This window comes from Lissotriton vulgaris, chromosome 10 (assembly GCF_964263255.1).
Source record: "Lissotriton vulgaris chromosome 10, aLisVul1.2, whole genome shotgun sequence".
Classification (NCBI taxonomy): domain Eukaryota; kingdom Metazoa; phylum Chordata; class Amphibia; order Caudata; family Salamandridae; genus Lissotriton; species Lissotriton vulgaris.
In genome coordinates, this window is record NC_141698.1 from 418,941,727 (window position 1) to 418,956,744 (window position 15,018).

General features: G+C 42.1%; 1 protein-coding gene across 2 annotated transcripts in view; it reads left to right on the forward strand.

Moving 5' to 3' along the window:
• The window catches only part of METTL22 (methyltransferase 22, Kin17 lysine), a 243,238-nt gene that overhangs the window by 193,245 nt on the left and 34,975 nt on the right, over nt 1-15,018 (forward strand). For both annotated transcript variants that reach the window (XM_086941264.1, XM_086941265.1), the window contains 3 exons: nt 5,305-5,385; nt 10,686-10,788; nt 12,277-12,445. In XM_086941264.1, coding sequence (XP_086797390.1) covers nt 5,305-5,385; nt 10,686-10,788; nt 12,277-12,445 — 353 coding nt within the window. The remainder of the gene's footprint in view (nt 1-5,304; nt 5,386-10,685; nt 10,789-12,276; nt 12,446-15,018) is intronic.

Consider the following 15,018-nt stretch of genomic DNA (forward strand, 5'->3'; position numbering starts at 1 on the left):
AGGGTTGGCCAAAGGAGAGGTAAAGTGGCTGGTGAGCTGACCTTGGAAAAAGGGAATATGGTAACGAGAGAGGACAAGTTCGAACCACCAACGCGTTTATGAAGCAGGATCATTTGTGCTGGACATGATGGTCATTTAGGGTAGACGATGACTAAAAGAAAGCCTAGATCCGTCTGTGGTGGCCCAGTATGGATACCGAAATTGTTCAAGCAATCAGTGAGTCTGTAGTATGTGCTACCAGTGACAAACCTTTGAAGACAAGTACTTGTCCACTGCATCCTGTCAAGCTACTGGAAGGTCCATGGTCAAAGTTGACTATAGATTTTATTGGGCCATTCAGAGTAGTTCCCCAAAATCTGAAGTATGCTGTTGTGGTCATTTACTATTGCAACTAATGGTGGGAGGTTGAGTTTGTAAAGGAGACTAACAACAAAGCAGTAATATCTTTTATTCACAAATTTCTTTTTAGAGGGGTTTTTCCAAAGGAGTTAGTGTCAGATAATGGGGTTCAATTTATCTCTAGCTAAGTAAAATTGTTTGTCATGTTGTGTGATTCGCAAACATGTAGCATTGTATCATACACAAGCAAACAGCTTGGTGGAGAAAAGGAATCGAACTTTGGTGGAGTGTGCGCAGTGGGTGGTCAAAAACGGGCTAAATGTGTTGATGGCATGTGTTTTCCCAACAAACGACTCCCAGTGGTGTTACGTACAAGTCACCTTTTGAGATCATGAGGGCCCGCTTACCCTCTCTTCCAATGTTTGCATCATAGTTGAAGGCTTGGAGGTCTAGATTGGAGCATGAGCAACTCACGGATGTTGAACTTCTATCAAAGGTGGAAAGATCTCTGATGAAAATGAAAGAATATATTGATAGAAATCATTGTGCTAGTAAAAAAGAGGTAGAATTCAAGTGGGGGAATGGATTTTTATCAAGAAGCCTGTACATGTACATAAAGGGTCATCTTAGTTTAGAGATCCTGTTGAGGTAGAGGCAGTCAAGGGAAAAGCTGTCAGAGTGAAAGGGCACTAATGGTGGAATCCCAGCAGAGTTGTGAAAGTTGATCATGATCACCTTAATCCAGATATTACCATTGACCGTTTTCAGGAGGAGCAAGAAAGTAAAATATGGTCACCTAAATAGAAGACAGCACAGGAATGTAAAGGGTATCTAAGCACAACCAAGGAAAAGATGATGAGAAGGAAACCTGTGAGGTTCCGCGATTAGAGCAATGTCATGATATGTGCTATAAGACATGTTATTAATGTTTATCTATGAGCCAACGTTTATAGATGATATGTGCTATAAGAAATGTTATCAATGTTTATTAATGTGCCATTAGAAATGTTATCTCTGGTTATCAATCTTCATGAAACGTCGGGGTCTTCAATTTATCTGCAATTATAGATTTTTATTTGATGTGTATCATAGTTTTATATTTAGTGATTGTGGTGGTGTGTAGTTTATGGTTGACTTTTAATGTACTATGTATAAGGTAGAAGATGTGGTGAACTAGTGCTGCCTATGATGCACAGAAAAGTTCATTTTGGGATTCCATGTTCTAAGATGGAATGTGTATCCTTGAGTTAGTGACAATTGATTCCTGGTGCTGATATGAAGGTACATGAATACACCTCCTGAATGCATACAGCATTTTCTGAGTTGTATTGTTATTACAACCATTTGACTTCCTCAAGGAGGCTTCAAGGGAGGTAACTAGAGAGGCAGAGGTAGGGGAACTTCTGGGATAGGAGTCTCCACCTCCACCTCCAAACAATGACTTGCCACACATTCCCTCCCGAGAGACAACACCTGTAGAAGAAAGCTCCAGCGGTTTTAACTCCTATGGCCAGAGATGCCATCAGACAAGTGGGTACTGTCTATCATCTGCCATGGGGACTGACTAGAACTTACTACCACCCCCCGCATTCCTCCTCGCAGACATACCTTAAACCTTCAGTATCTTCACCTTCTCAGGGTAGAGGAAAGAGCTAGAAAAAAAGTTAGAAGGCTCTTTTTCGTCACAGTCATCACAGCAAAACAGTATACTCCCTATATTTTTTAAGACCCCAAAAAGACAGAACACTCCGGCTGATACTGGAAGTACGCCCTCTCAGTTGTTAAATTCTGACTGAGCACTTTCACATGCTGACACTACAGAATGTAATACCACTGCTGAAAGAAGGCGACTTCATGACGGCACTCGACCTGAAAAATGTATACTTTCATATATCTAATTACCCTTCTTATTGCTGGTATCTAAATTGTGTATTAAGCAGACATCATTATCAGTTCAAAGTTCTGCCGTTTGAGGTGACAGCAGCCCTAAGATTGTTTACCAAATGCCTAGCAGTGGCGGCAGTCCATCTGAGAAAGCATAGCATTCATATCTTACCACACCTTGAAGATTGGCTGATAAAGAGCTCAACGAGAGAGAGAGGTGCCTGCAGGATACACAAGCCACCATCAAATTGAGAATCACAATAAATGCCATCTAATCACATTTACAGCCTCGTCAGATCCAACACTGTCTGGGAGCAAAACTCAATTCGGTTTCAGCCACAGCATACCCCAATGCCCAGAGGGATCTCAATCTTCAGAACAAACTGGGTCTTTTTCAGTGACATTGTCACTCGACAGTCTGAACTGTGGAGCGCATTCTGGGCATGATTGCATCATGTATAGCAATAGTTCCTCATGCTAGCCTCCACATGCAACCTTTACAAGAGTGTCTACTCTAGCATCTCAGTGGTCACAAGCGGGCGGTTTAAAGGATCTAGTGTTGGCGCAGCCCAGGGTCCCGCAGTCATTACACCGGTGGGGCAGTGAGGATCTTCTCAAAAGGACCCTATCCTGCAAGTCACTATCATCACTGATGCATCACTCATAGGGTGGGGCATGCATATAGAGGACATAACCGTTCAGGGTTTTTGGACCGGTCATAAGCAAACACTACACATCAATATGTTGGAGCTCATCGCAATTGAGATGGCTCTAAAAGCCTTCCTCCCCAATATAACCCGGAAGACCGTTCTTCTCCATACAACATAACGGCAATGTATACCATTCAAAAACAAGGAACAACACACTTGATACAGTTGTCTCAACTGGCACAGGACATTTGGTACTGGGTTATTCACCATCACATCTTCCTCTTGGCGGAGTATCTACTAGGAGTGGACAATTTTGGTGGCGACCTGCTAGCAAAGACACAGCAACAAGTCCACTTGTGGGATCTACACCCTCTAGTACTCCACTTTACAATGGTGGGGGACAGCGGCCGTGGGTCTGTTCGACACTGTAGAAGACGCAGAATGCCAAAACTTCGCCTCCAGGTATCATCATCCACATTCCATACATTAAAGCCAAACAAACTTTATCAACCTTCATCATCAGTTACACGCACACATTCTACTAGAAAGAAAGGGGCTTTAATTGCTTTTTTAGGCAACATCCCTTTACTGATATTTGAAAAGCAGCTACTTAGACAAATCCACACACTTTCACTAAACAGTATTGCATGGATGGCCAGGCAAGGCAGCAATCTCTTGTGGGACAAACAGTCCTACGGATGGTATTTCAAATACCTGCACCATCTGATGCGTAAGAGCAACTGCGAGATAAGTACCACTTTACAGTCTAGGCATAGCATGTGAATGAATGAATGCAATTCTTATATAGCGCAGACTGTCACCCTACTGGTATCCTGGAGCTTTAGACTGAAGTAAAATGACCAGAGTGTAGATAGATCAGTATATCAGAGAAAAGGGAAGTCAGACCCTAGGAAAGAGCCAGGTTTTAAGACTCTTTCGAAACTCAATCAGGGAGTTAGTTTGTCTGATATTCTGGGGTAGCTCGTTCCATAGACGGGTACCAGCCACATTAAGTGCCCTCCCTCCCATCCTAGAACGTTTGAATCTAAGAATCGTCAGTAAACTGGCACTACAGGAGCGAAGCTGCCTCTTGGGCTGGTACCAGGTGAATTTTTCCTGTAGTGGGACTGGACTCAGCTCGCGCATCGCTCTGAACACCAGGCAGAGTAATTTAAAATGGACTCTTTCCATGATAGGCAGCCAGTGTAAATCTCTCAAGGCCAGGGTAGTAGATGACCGACGCTGCCTACTTAGCACCAGTTTTGCTGCTGCAAATTGAACTCTCTGCAACCCCTGAAAGTGTATCTACAGCCAACACATGCTACAGTAGATGCTTACAAGGTAAGAGACCTATTCCTTTCCTTGATCCACAGCTTGCGATTCGCCGTAAATGCTACCAAGTCCCACCTAAAACCACAACAGATCCAGCCCTTCCTGGGTGGGCTCTATGTTGAACGCAGTTACAGGGAAAGCCTTCTCCAGCCAAAGTGTTGACATTCCAATAGCTGCTGCCTCTTTTTCAGCCCAATTGTCTGCTCAAGGCCAGAACCATGATGTGCTTCTAAGGATGGTGGCCTTGTGCTTCTCTATCATATTCCACACCAGAGTCAACATGTGGTCACAATCAGTGGGTGAGGGAGGATCTAGTGTTGGAGAAGCCAGCCACCACTGCTCTCTGCACTGGTGAAAAAACAAGTTGTTGTAGTGCAGGCATTTATCAGATCTAGTTCCAAAGGTGACCATTACCACAGACCCCCCTTCCTCAATGGCTGGGCAGTGCATCTTGGTGCAATGACTGTGAAGGGAGTGTAGGCCCCTTAACAATGGGGCTATCTCATCTAATACAGAGAACGTCTAGTCCTCAAAGCCTTCTTTGTGGTCATTCGGGGGAAGGTAGTCCTCAGCAAAATGTCCAACATGAAGACCATGTATTACTTGCAGAAGCAGGGCTAAAAGCACTCTCCCTAGCGCTGATGATTTGCCAGTAGGTTATTGGGCACAACATTCATCTCTTAGCAGGACGTTTTCCGGGGCAGGACAATAACTTTGCAGACACACTCAGCAGGAAGCATCAACACTTCCAGGAGTGGAAACTCAACCCACAAGTCCTATGCACATACTTCCAGCAGTGGGTCATCCTGCAGATGAAAGTGCCCCCCCCCCCTTTTAAAAATCCAAATGCCCTTGCTTTTCCTTCAGGTACCCGCACCCAAAGTCCATAGGCAAGGGAATATGGATTAACTGACAAGGTTTATTTGCCTTTGCCTTTCCTCCTTTCCCACTCCTCCTGTACGTAGTGGGGGAAATTAGACCGCTGTCCCTGTATTTCTGTATCCCAATAGCATATATTTCACTTTATAACTGAATGCAGCTATATGTATTTTAGTCTTCTATGTGTAATGAAAAAAAATCTAAAGATTTTGTTTTGCAGATCCTGAAATCCCATACAGCTGGTCAGAAGAAGAGGTTGCTGACTTACTCGATCACACCACAGTGATTTTGTGTGCTGATGGTAAGAGCTGGGAAAATTATTCAGCCATTGGAAAAATTGTGTGGTATATCCAGTCTGAGATTGTATTAAATTCAGTTTTTGTCACCCAGTCCCACTACTTGGGGCACTTTGAATTTAAGTGGTTCCATTTACTACTTCAAGTTTAAATATTTGTTGTCATTCAACTGCACCCACCTTTTAAGACCAACGGCCAATATATCCACGTTCTCATTCATTCTCATGCCTAATTACTGTGCTATTATAATAATGAACTATGTAACAAAGAGGGTTTTGGCAAGAGCACAGTAAGGCTGTGCCAGAAACAAAATGAACAACAGAATTGCCAGTACTGTGCAATTGTTTGTAATATATATATATTTTTTTTTTTCCAAAACCTTTATTGCACTTCGTATAGTACACAGCGGAATGCCTACAACCCTGCGGGCCGGCCGCTATCAAAGGATCATTGCATAAAGTGTGTCCAGTAAAACGGATATGAAAACCATAGGTATTTGAAAGTCATAATGAAGCGTACTGAAACAATAAAAGTGCATGTTAAGTAATTATTCAATGCAGGAATTGAGGTTTTGTTGGAGATTTTTCGTTTTTTTTTAAAACAACAAACACAGAACTTCAACAAGTAGGAATGGCAATACGGTCTGGTATGAATCAGTGCGTTTCGGTTACAAATGTCCCCTGGGAGCATGAAGATTCGGCTTCCCCGGTCAGTACCTGCATGCCTCTGCGTCCCGCTGACGCCCCCCCCCCCCCCCTCGAATCCTCAGATCAGGTTCCAATAAGCTATCTCCCGCCATGATCAAGGCCTCCGTCCAGATCACCCTTCCTCCCCCTCATCATCTGAATCCTCCAGATCTTCCTCCCGTAAGGGCTCGCAGATGTCCCCTCTGTATTCGTTCCATTTCAGCCATATTTTATTCCATTTCCCCGGGCAGGCGCGGTTAGAGTACACTGCCCGTTCGGTTAACATCACACGATCCATGTTCAGACACCACTGGGATTTTGTTGGGAGGTCCACCGCCCCCCAGCGCTGCGCTATGTCCCGTTTCGCCACCATCAGCCCCGCCGTGACCCAGAGTTGCTCGTAACGGGACAAGTCGGTGGGCTCCCAAATGTTCAGCAAGCACCTTCTTGGGTTGGGTAAGAGGGACTGATTCAGTGTCTGGGAGAGTGTACGGAGTATTTGTTTCCAATATTCCTGGATCTTGGGGCATTCCCATATGGTGTGGAAGAACGTGCCCTCCTCCCCACACCCTCGCAGACAGTAGGGATGCGGCGCTCTGTGTATGCGGTGTAGCATTGCCCTTGTATAATATACCCTGTGCAGGATCTTAAATTGCACCAATCGCATGCGCGCTGAGATGCCTACTTCTTTGGGGGACCCAAGTGCCTCGCTCCATTCGTGTTCATCCATGTCATCAATCTCCCCTTCCCATTTCTCTTTCAAGCGTGATGTGGGCTCGGGGGAGTTATTAAGTAATTTACGATAAGTGAGGGACGTCGCCCGCTCTAACATACAGTCTGTGAGTAAGCGATCCTCTATGAGGAGAAGGGGGGTCGACGCGTTTCGAATCTCTGCTGAATTCAGAGATTCTCTTCAGGACCAACAGACATAATCTGAAAAACATAAATAAACAAACACTCAGTCAGATGCACACATGAGCGACCTTCAACTCACATACGGGTCAGCACTTTCTAACATCATACCTGTATTTTCTTGTGAAAGTGTTCAAGTCTCGAAATCTGAAACAGAAAGGGTGAACTATTCTAGATATGTCTGATACAAACTTTGTAAAGAGGGTGCAGACAATGTAGGCACAACACAAATGTATCAGACATATCTAGAATATGCAGAGATTCGAAACGCGTCGACCCCCCTTCTCCTCATTATTTCAGATTCATTCTGTTTTTGCGACCAACCCTTCTTTTTGAAAAATGTGTAAAGTATAATAATAGTGTGTGGTCGTATATGCAAAAAGATACGTTAAATCTGGTACGCTTTCATTTAGATATATAGTCCCATCCTAGATTCGAGCAGATATTCTGCTACGGGCCCTATCTCAAACAGTTTGAATTAAAATTGAGGCATCTTCCTCACCAGCCTCATTACATCTACATGTTTGTCTATCGTCTAATTGTTGTCTAAAAGCGTCATTGTCTTTGTTTCACCTTTGAATTGTGATTTGGGTATTGGTACCCCTTTTTGTTTTCCGTGTCAATATACATCTCTAAACAAGTGTGATTTAGGTGTTGAGTATTAGATGAATTGATGTAAATACTCACCTGAAACAAGTCTTTCTGTTTAAATTGACTTGTTTTTCTGATATAATTTTCTATGAGAAAGTAAAAAGAAAAAGAAAATAAAAAAATATATATTTACTAAATAAGTTATCTTTCAAAAGATTTTAGACTGAAATAGTGGTCTTTGGGTTGAGCAAACTTTGGCTCAACTTTTCGTCAAATATTACAAACAATTGCACAGTACTGGCAATTCTGTTGTTCATTTTCATCTCATTATAATAATGAAGCCTTGACAAACACAGTCATGGTACTGGATAGAAGTCCGTTTTCTGGGTTTAAAGTTTCTGCTTTCCAGCATACAATAATCAATCAATTTGAGAACCAGGAATCCAGAGTCTAGAATAATATTTTGTTTTATGGTAAAAGGGATACAGAACACAACATACATTTGAAAGCAGACTGGCCAATTGTGGAAATATATGGTTTGAGGACAGAAAACGTATATTTGCCAGCTATAAAAGACAAAGTCAAATCATGAATCTTCCTTCCTAGGACTTATGAATAGTATTTAACATTTGCAAGAAATTTTGCTGGAACCATTTAAAGAATTGTTGAAACATTTAACAGAGACAAGAACAAATATTTGCCCACAAAGGAGAGGTAGTAAATGTAAATGTATTGCGATTTATATAGCGCACGTATCACCCGAAGGCATCAAGGCGCTTGCCTTGGGAACCCGTCCTGGTATTCCCCTGTGAGATAACCGCAGCAGGGTATCCACAAGGTGAAAGCCAGGCATCCCGCCGCGAGGGGCCGTAGTGGAGATTAAGCAAGCTATTGCCCAGAGTCGCAGAGTGTGAACCCATGAGTCGAGTAGGCACCGGAACGAGTATTATCAAGTCCGTGGAATTTTTGAGCCCAAGACCCGCCGAGGCGGGGAATTGAACCCTGGTCCAGGACCGATCTCAGCTTCCCGGTCTGCCGCCTCTAACCCCTGAGCCACACTTCTCCACTAGTAGCCTTAGTTCCGTGTTTAAGGTAACCTGAGTCAGGGAAACAAGGTGTAGTAGGGATCAACGCCAGTGGTTTTGAGCTGGAGTCTTATTGTTTCATGTTCCTTGCTTGTGTTACCCTACCATAGGATCAGCTTAAAGAAGCAATTCCATAATCAAGTGGGAAATCCTTTGATCCTTTGGTTGCAGAACACTTCAAAGTTACTTGTGAGTAACAACATTTGTGCTCAACGCAGGTCATAGACTGTTCAAAAATGCCTGAAGCACAGGGAATGGGTAGTACCACAGGGTATGGGTAGTATGACTATGGCACTGGTAATAGAATTTTTGAGGATGTTTACATAGGAGTGGCTGTGCATAAAACGTTGCTGCTGTGTCCTCCAAAACTCAATGAGCAGGTTGAGAGGTGCAATGTTGATTCACCTGATCAAGGAGGCTTATCAGTAACCAGATAAGACCAGGTTACACTGGAAGGTTTAGAAGGGCCAATGGGTACGTACCTCCGAGGAGAGGTCATCAGAACCTGATTATTGTCAAAGAGATTCTTCTTTTCATCTGACCATTCCACAGAATAACGATCAGAAGCAGACAGGCCCAAATTTCCCATATTCTAGTATACTTAACAAAGCATTCATGCTATTATCTGTTGTGACATAGCACCTTTTGTCCATGGGAGAGCTAAATTCCACTGATCTTTGTGACTTCAGCCGGACATCCTCTGTTTTTGGTGAACACCACTTGAATCATCAGATATTTAGAACATTAACATCATACATAAAATCACTGAACCCTTGTGATATATAATGTGACGTCTTATTGTTAGTATGGTATTCATGCATATTCCAGGGTGGAAAGTTGCTGACGTAGTAGCCATGTAGCATCCTAATCATTAGTTTTATATTCCCATTGAACAAGTATGTTTTACTGAACAGAATTGTATGTATGAGGCGATAGCCGTACATCTAAAGTGGTTAAAGTTACACTCCTTTTATCATTGGTGACTACTGTTCCCAAGACAAAGCCATAATACTAAAACTGGTTTGTGGTTTCGGGGCTTCCCAAAATCTCAACAGCCCCTTTAACAGCCTGTCTCAGTGCAGCTGCAAGACTCCTAACAAGATCTAGGAAATTTGACCACCTATCTCCACACCTGAAGGTGCTCAACTGGCTACCCTATGAAACCAGATTCCAACTAAAGATGCTGTGCATCACTCATAAAGCTCAACACCACAACACCCCCCTGTACCTATCTCAAAAACTTTCCTTATCGGGAGGAAACAGACACTCGAGGAGCGCTGACAATCTACTCCTGAAACCCTCTCGCTTCAGTAAGAAAAAGACTTCTGACAGAGCATTCACCGGAGCAGCACCAAGAATATGGAACCCACTACCTCCGCACCTCCGAAAAATCTCATCAACACCATTATTCAAAGGGAAGCAAAATCATTCCTGATGAGCAAATTCCTCCCTTAATTCCACAAGGCACAAAACCAGTCCACGACTTCAAACTTGTTTCCTCACTCCCCTTAATGACACCCTCGCCTCTATGACTGACGCGTACATGAACGTGCTTCTACTGTTACATGCTCATTGCTGCTACCTACCTAACCTTGTAGGAACTTTGATACTGTATCTGTTCTGTTTGTTTTGTAAAATGTTGTTTACTCACGCTGCTTTCCTTGTAAAACGCTCTGATACCCTACCCTACCCTGGGTCTTGTTTGCGCTATAGAAAACTCTAAAAATAAAATAAAATAAATAAAAAATAAATGATAGTGGTCACTGGTGAGTCATTTTCCCCTCTCTACATTAGGAGACTGTCACTTACAGATATGTATATTCTGACATGACTATGCCCTCTGAATAGATGTGTGTGTGTGTATATATATATATATATATATATATATATATATGTATATCTCAAAGCAAAACCCTTTCAGGCATAGAGTGAACATTGGATGAAATTATCTGGCATTTTCCTCAAGATGATATTGCCTGGCTTATAAGGTTTCCCTGAGCCTTGATTTTATTTTTGATGTTTTTATTTTAGTGTTTTATGATGATGATCTGACTGACGCTCTATTCAAAACACTCTACCGAATCACTCACAGCTTGAAAAATCCTTGCACCATCTACTTCTCAATAGAAAAAAGGTAAGTGCAACTTGCTTTGAGTGCAGGATTTCTAATACAATTGTCTTTATGTCAAAATCCTCTCTTTGTTGTCACAGTTTCATTATATTTAGCTTGCTGCGCAGCAAAGGTTTGTGTGGATACTATTAGTGAATAACTGTAATGTTGTCATGTACATAAAATATTGTCTTGGGGTAACTCAATTGATTTCATATTTCATTGATAAAAGGATTATTTCGCTTTGATTTTGAATATGGCGTAAGCAGTTGTAAACAACTGTCTGCATTGTAAAGTACGCTATCACAGCAGCTTGGTATGCTTCGAAGTTTGGGAAATTGGTAACATTATTTCTCACAGGTTTAATTCATAAACCTGATGACCTTAAGAACTTAGAGAACATATTTTATCATTGGCATCTATAGGAGTTTTTGTCCCACAAAAATGTGTATTGGGAACAGAATGAGATTTTCTGCTTCCTTTTTGCTTTGACTTTCTGTTTCTAACATAAATGAACACTGATTGTCTGGAACAAGTTCTCCAGAGTGTCCCACTTATAAAAAGCAAACACAGAGTCTTCTTTGTGTCATTTATGACTGGCACATCTCTAGACTATGATAGTAATCTACATACAGATGTGGGGTCCTGCTGCTGTCACAAAACACTTGTACACCAACCTGTCTCCAGGTATATTTGCTAAGGTGAAATGTGATGTTGATCAGAAGTGACTGGGACTCTGAGGTTCAACAGGAATTCACACATGCACTCTCTCTTCAAGTGTCGTCCCACCCAAAGCTCAGGGTGGCTTTTATTATGCTGCCTGCCATGCCATTTCAAATGTCACCAGTGCACACTAACACTATTCTGGACCTGCATGTCCTCTCTTAAAGGGACCGTGTGAATACAACTAACAGGGACCTTAGTGCTTTGTGGCTCAAAAGACGAGAGTTAAAGAGGAGTTTTAAAACATTTAATGTAGGAGGCTGTTACAACCCCTGAAACCACTGAAGGAATGTATACATGTATGTTCCTTATTTTTTCGTCTCCATAACCATTTGGTCAAAAGAGAAGAATCTGGTGAGCTCACTGCCAGTTTCATGTACATGCGATATGCTTATACTCAGCAGGAATCTTTTCAGAGTGTAAATGAAACCAGTGCCTTTTCTCCCACAGCATTGTGACCACTCAAGACAAATCAATGAAGGGTTGAACAAATGCAGGAACAGTGCACACTACAAAAAAATGCTTTGCAAAAGAAACTAGCTTTACGTTGGAAATGTATATCTTCTGAAACATCGTAAATTCATTGAACAGAATGACTCTAAATTTTGTATAGTTACTTTTAACAAAGAACGTATTACATACAAGCCACATACATTGCAAATGTTTTTGTTAAATTTGTAATGTATTACAGTATTGATTCATTCTAAACAAACATTAAAAGAAAGGTTAAATGGCACAGAACAAATTCAAGTAAGTCATTTTCTGTAAAGAATTGCTCTTTTCTTGCAGGCTGAACTTCACCTTGAGACATATGGATATAACATGTGATGCTTACAATCATTTTCAAGATTGTTTGAAAAGTATGGAGAGCTTGGTTGATGGAAAGATGAAATTCACTGCAGAGCTGATTAAAACTAATTTCCCCCAATTCTTTCTATACGAACGGATAGAGCTTTTAGTAAGTGCCTTTTGTTTCCCATTTATTACGTGATATGTGCATGACTAGATACTACCGTTAGTAATGGCACAAAGAACACAACTACAATTCTGTGTTTAGTGGGTTCAGACTTTATTCACACACACTAGAAGACCACAGAAAAATGGTACCTGGTTCGAACGCCTCCTATCATATATATTTATCAAAATAAAGTACTCATAGGGAAAATTACATTTGTTATGTTAGTCAACAACATATAGATCAGTTACTAATAGTTCATTGTCAATCTCTAATATTAAGCCTCCCAAATACTGGCACCTTTTTTTAGTAATGAAGGCTGTGCTCAAGACATTTGGATTTGTTTGGGTATAGCCATAGGTTAACAGTATCTTCAAAGCTTAGAATTCCACTTTGAGAACATGTCAACGCAATAGTTATCTTTTCCTGTAATAAAGAAATGTTTTAAAGTTTTTAATGTTGTTTTCAATGTTAATTATGTCCAGAGTCTTAAAATATATTTTGAATGTATTTTTATTGCAATGTCTACAAAGACAGGTTATTTCCACGTTCAATATCAATCAAGTGACCTTAATGAGATGATTTTAAATTATTCCAAAATTCTCATTGTTGGAAAGTGAGTTATTAGTAGTAGTAAGTGTACACCTACCACTTGCAATAAGTCCACTAACACTGTACTGGGTCCTAAATAGGGTCTCTATAAATGAGTACCTTGCTCAACCCTGAGTAGCTGGCACTGAGCAATAAGGCTTAATTTAGGAGACAGGCATGTAAAGCATTTCAAAATAACAATACAGTACATAAGTAAGATAAAACATACAATGTAAATACCACACCAATTAAAAAAAATAGGATATATTTTTATTTTTAAAAAGACACCAAAACATCCAAAATCTTTGCTTTCTAGTGCTTGGAAACCAAAAGTGCGACCCTGAGACATCTGAATGCGCTTGACCGTGACAAAGTCAAAATTTGAGGCCAACCACAGTGGAGCCCCGCACATAAACAATAAGCTGGATGCCCCGATCAAAATTTTACCTTCACACATACAAACTTTTTTGCAGCTTTTTCTTCCCAGGGCCTTCACTGCTCTTCACCAGGCGGGATTCAGTGAGGGTTTGCCGGCTTAACTTTCAGGGAGCTCCCGGTCAAATTCTGGAAGTCGGACCTTCGGAGCTCTTCAGCGGGACAAACCTGGACCGGGTCGCGGTTGAAGGTGGCCGGCTTGGCCCTCATCCGACACCTTATGGAGCTTTTATCCAAAAGTTCCCAAAACCTTCCCAAACTTCTGGAGGTCCTGTCAGAAGGTCTCCTTGCAGGTTTCAAGTGTCCAAAACAGAAATCCAAGGGTCTGGAATCTCCTAGATGGTCCTTGGAAGGGCTGGCCTACACTTCCCACAATGTATTTTGCCAACCCCTAAAAGTACACTGGGCGCACTCCAGGAAGGGGGCTGTGGCTAGAGAAGGATCAGTTAAGCTCTGTTAACCTGTAGCTGCAGGGAGTCCACTCCTTCCTCCTTCTTGAAGTCAGGCAAAATCCTCAGGGCTATAGTACCAGATAGTGCCGCCAGCACAATCTTCACCAGGCAGACTCTTGGGTGCAGTTCGGATTCCAGCAGGACGGTCCTCCTTCTTGTAGTTTCAAGCAGCAGACCTAAGAGGCAGTGTATTTATTTAGTGTCTTCTGGCGACAAGCAGGAGAGTACTCCAGTCCAATGAGATGCAGGCAACACTGTAAAGCATGACAAATTCCTCCAAAGTGTGGCACAGTTCGCAGAAAGCCCTATTCTCCCAAAATCCAAAATGGCTGAAATATCAGCAGAGCAGTAAGAGCTAACTGAACCAACTCCCAGTGTGGCTTATTTTCATAGCTCTCTTCCCCCTAACATCTTCAAATTCCTTTCTTAAGCCTCCCATCAGGCAGTAAGAGGGGTGGGCCTGGCTGACAGTTTTGCTTGTCCTGCCCTCCTTTGAAGCTCATGCTTGATGGCACATCCTCCCTGCTCTGGTATTCCTGTGCACTACAGAGCTCCCTCCTTCAGATAGCACCTGCTCAGCGCTGCCACTTATCACCTAATCAAGGCAGCTTGGCTAATCCTCTCCCGGCTGATCAATCAGGGAAGAGTGCCAGAGGGTGGATTTTGGCTTACAGAAAAGAAAGTCTAAGAACGTCTTTCCAGTACAAGTTAGGATTTATTGTTTATTGCAAGTTGTTGGATTTATCAATACCATTCTATTCAGTTCTTCAATGATATTTTCATAACTTCCTAGCAATAGTTATGCGTCCATAAAATATTGTCATGTTAGCCTATGAGGCCCAGTATCTACAGTGGGGAAAATGAAATGTGCAATTCCTCCCTCACTAGGGCTTATAAAACCTCTTTTTATAAATACCCTGCTCAACTGTAGAGCACCCTCCTCCCAGTCCTTGGACCTCTAGGGGAGACCTGGGGGGTGCCTAATATGTAAAAAGGATGTAGATTAAAGCTTCACAGTGCCCACAGCAGCAACGTTGACTTTGCAGGGAATTTCTTACACTGTGGACAAATATAATGGGCAGCTTTTCCTCACCAGGG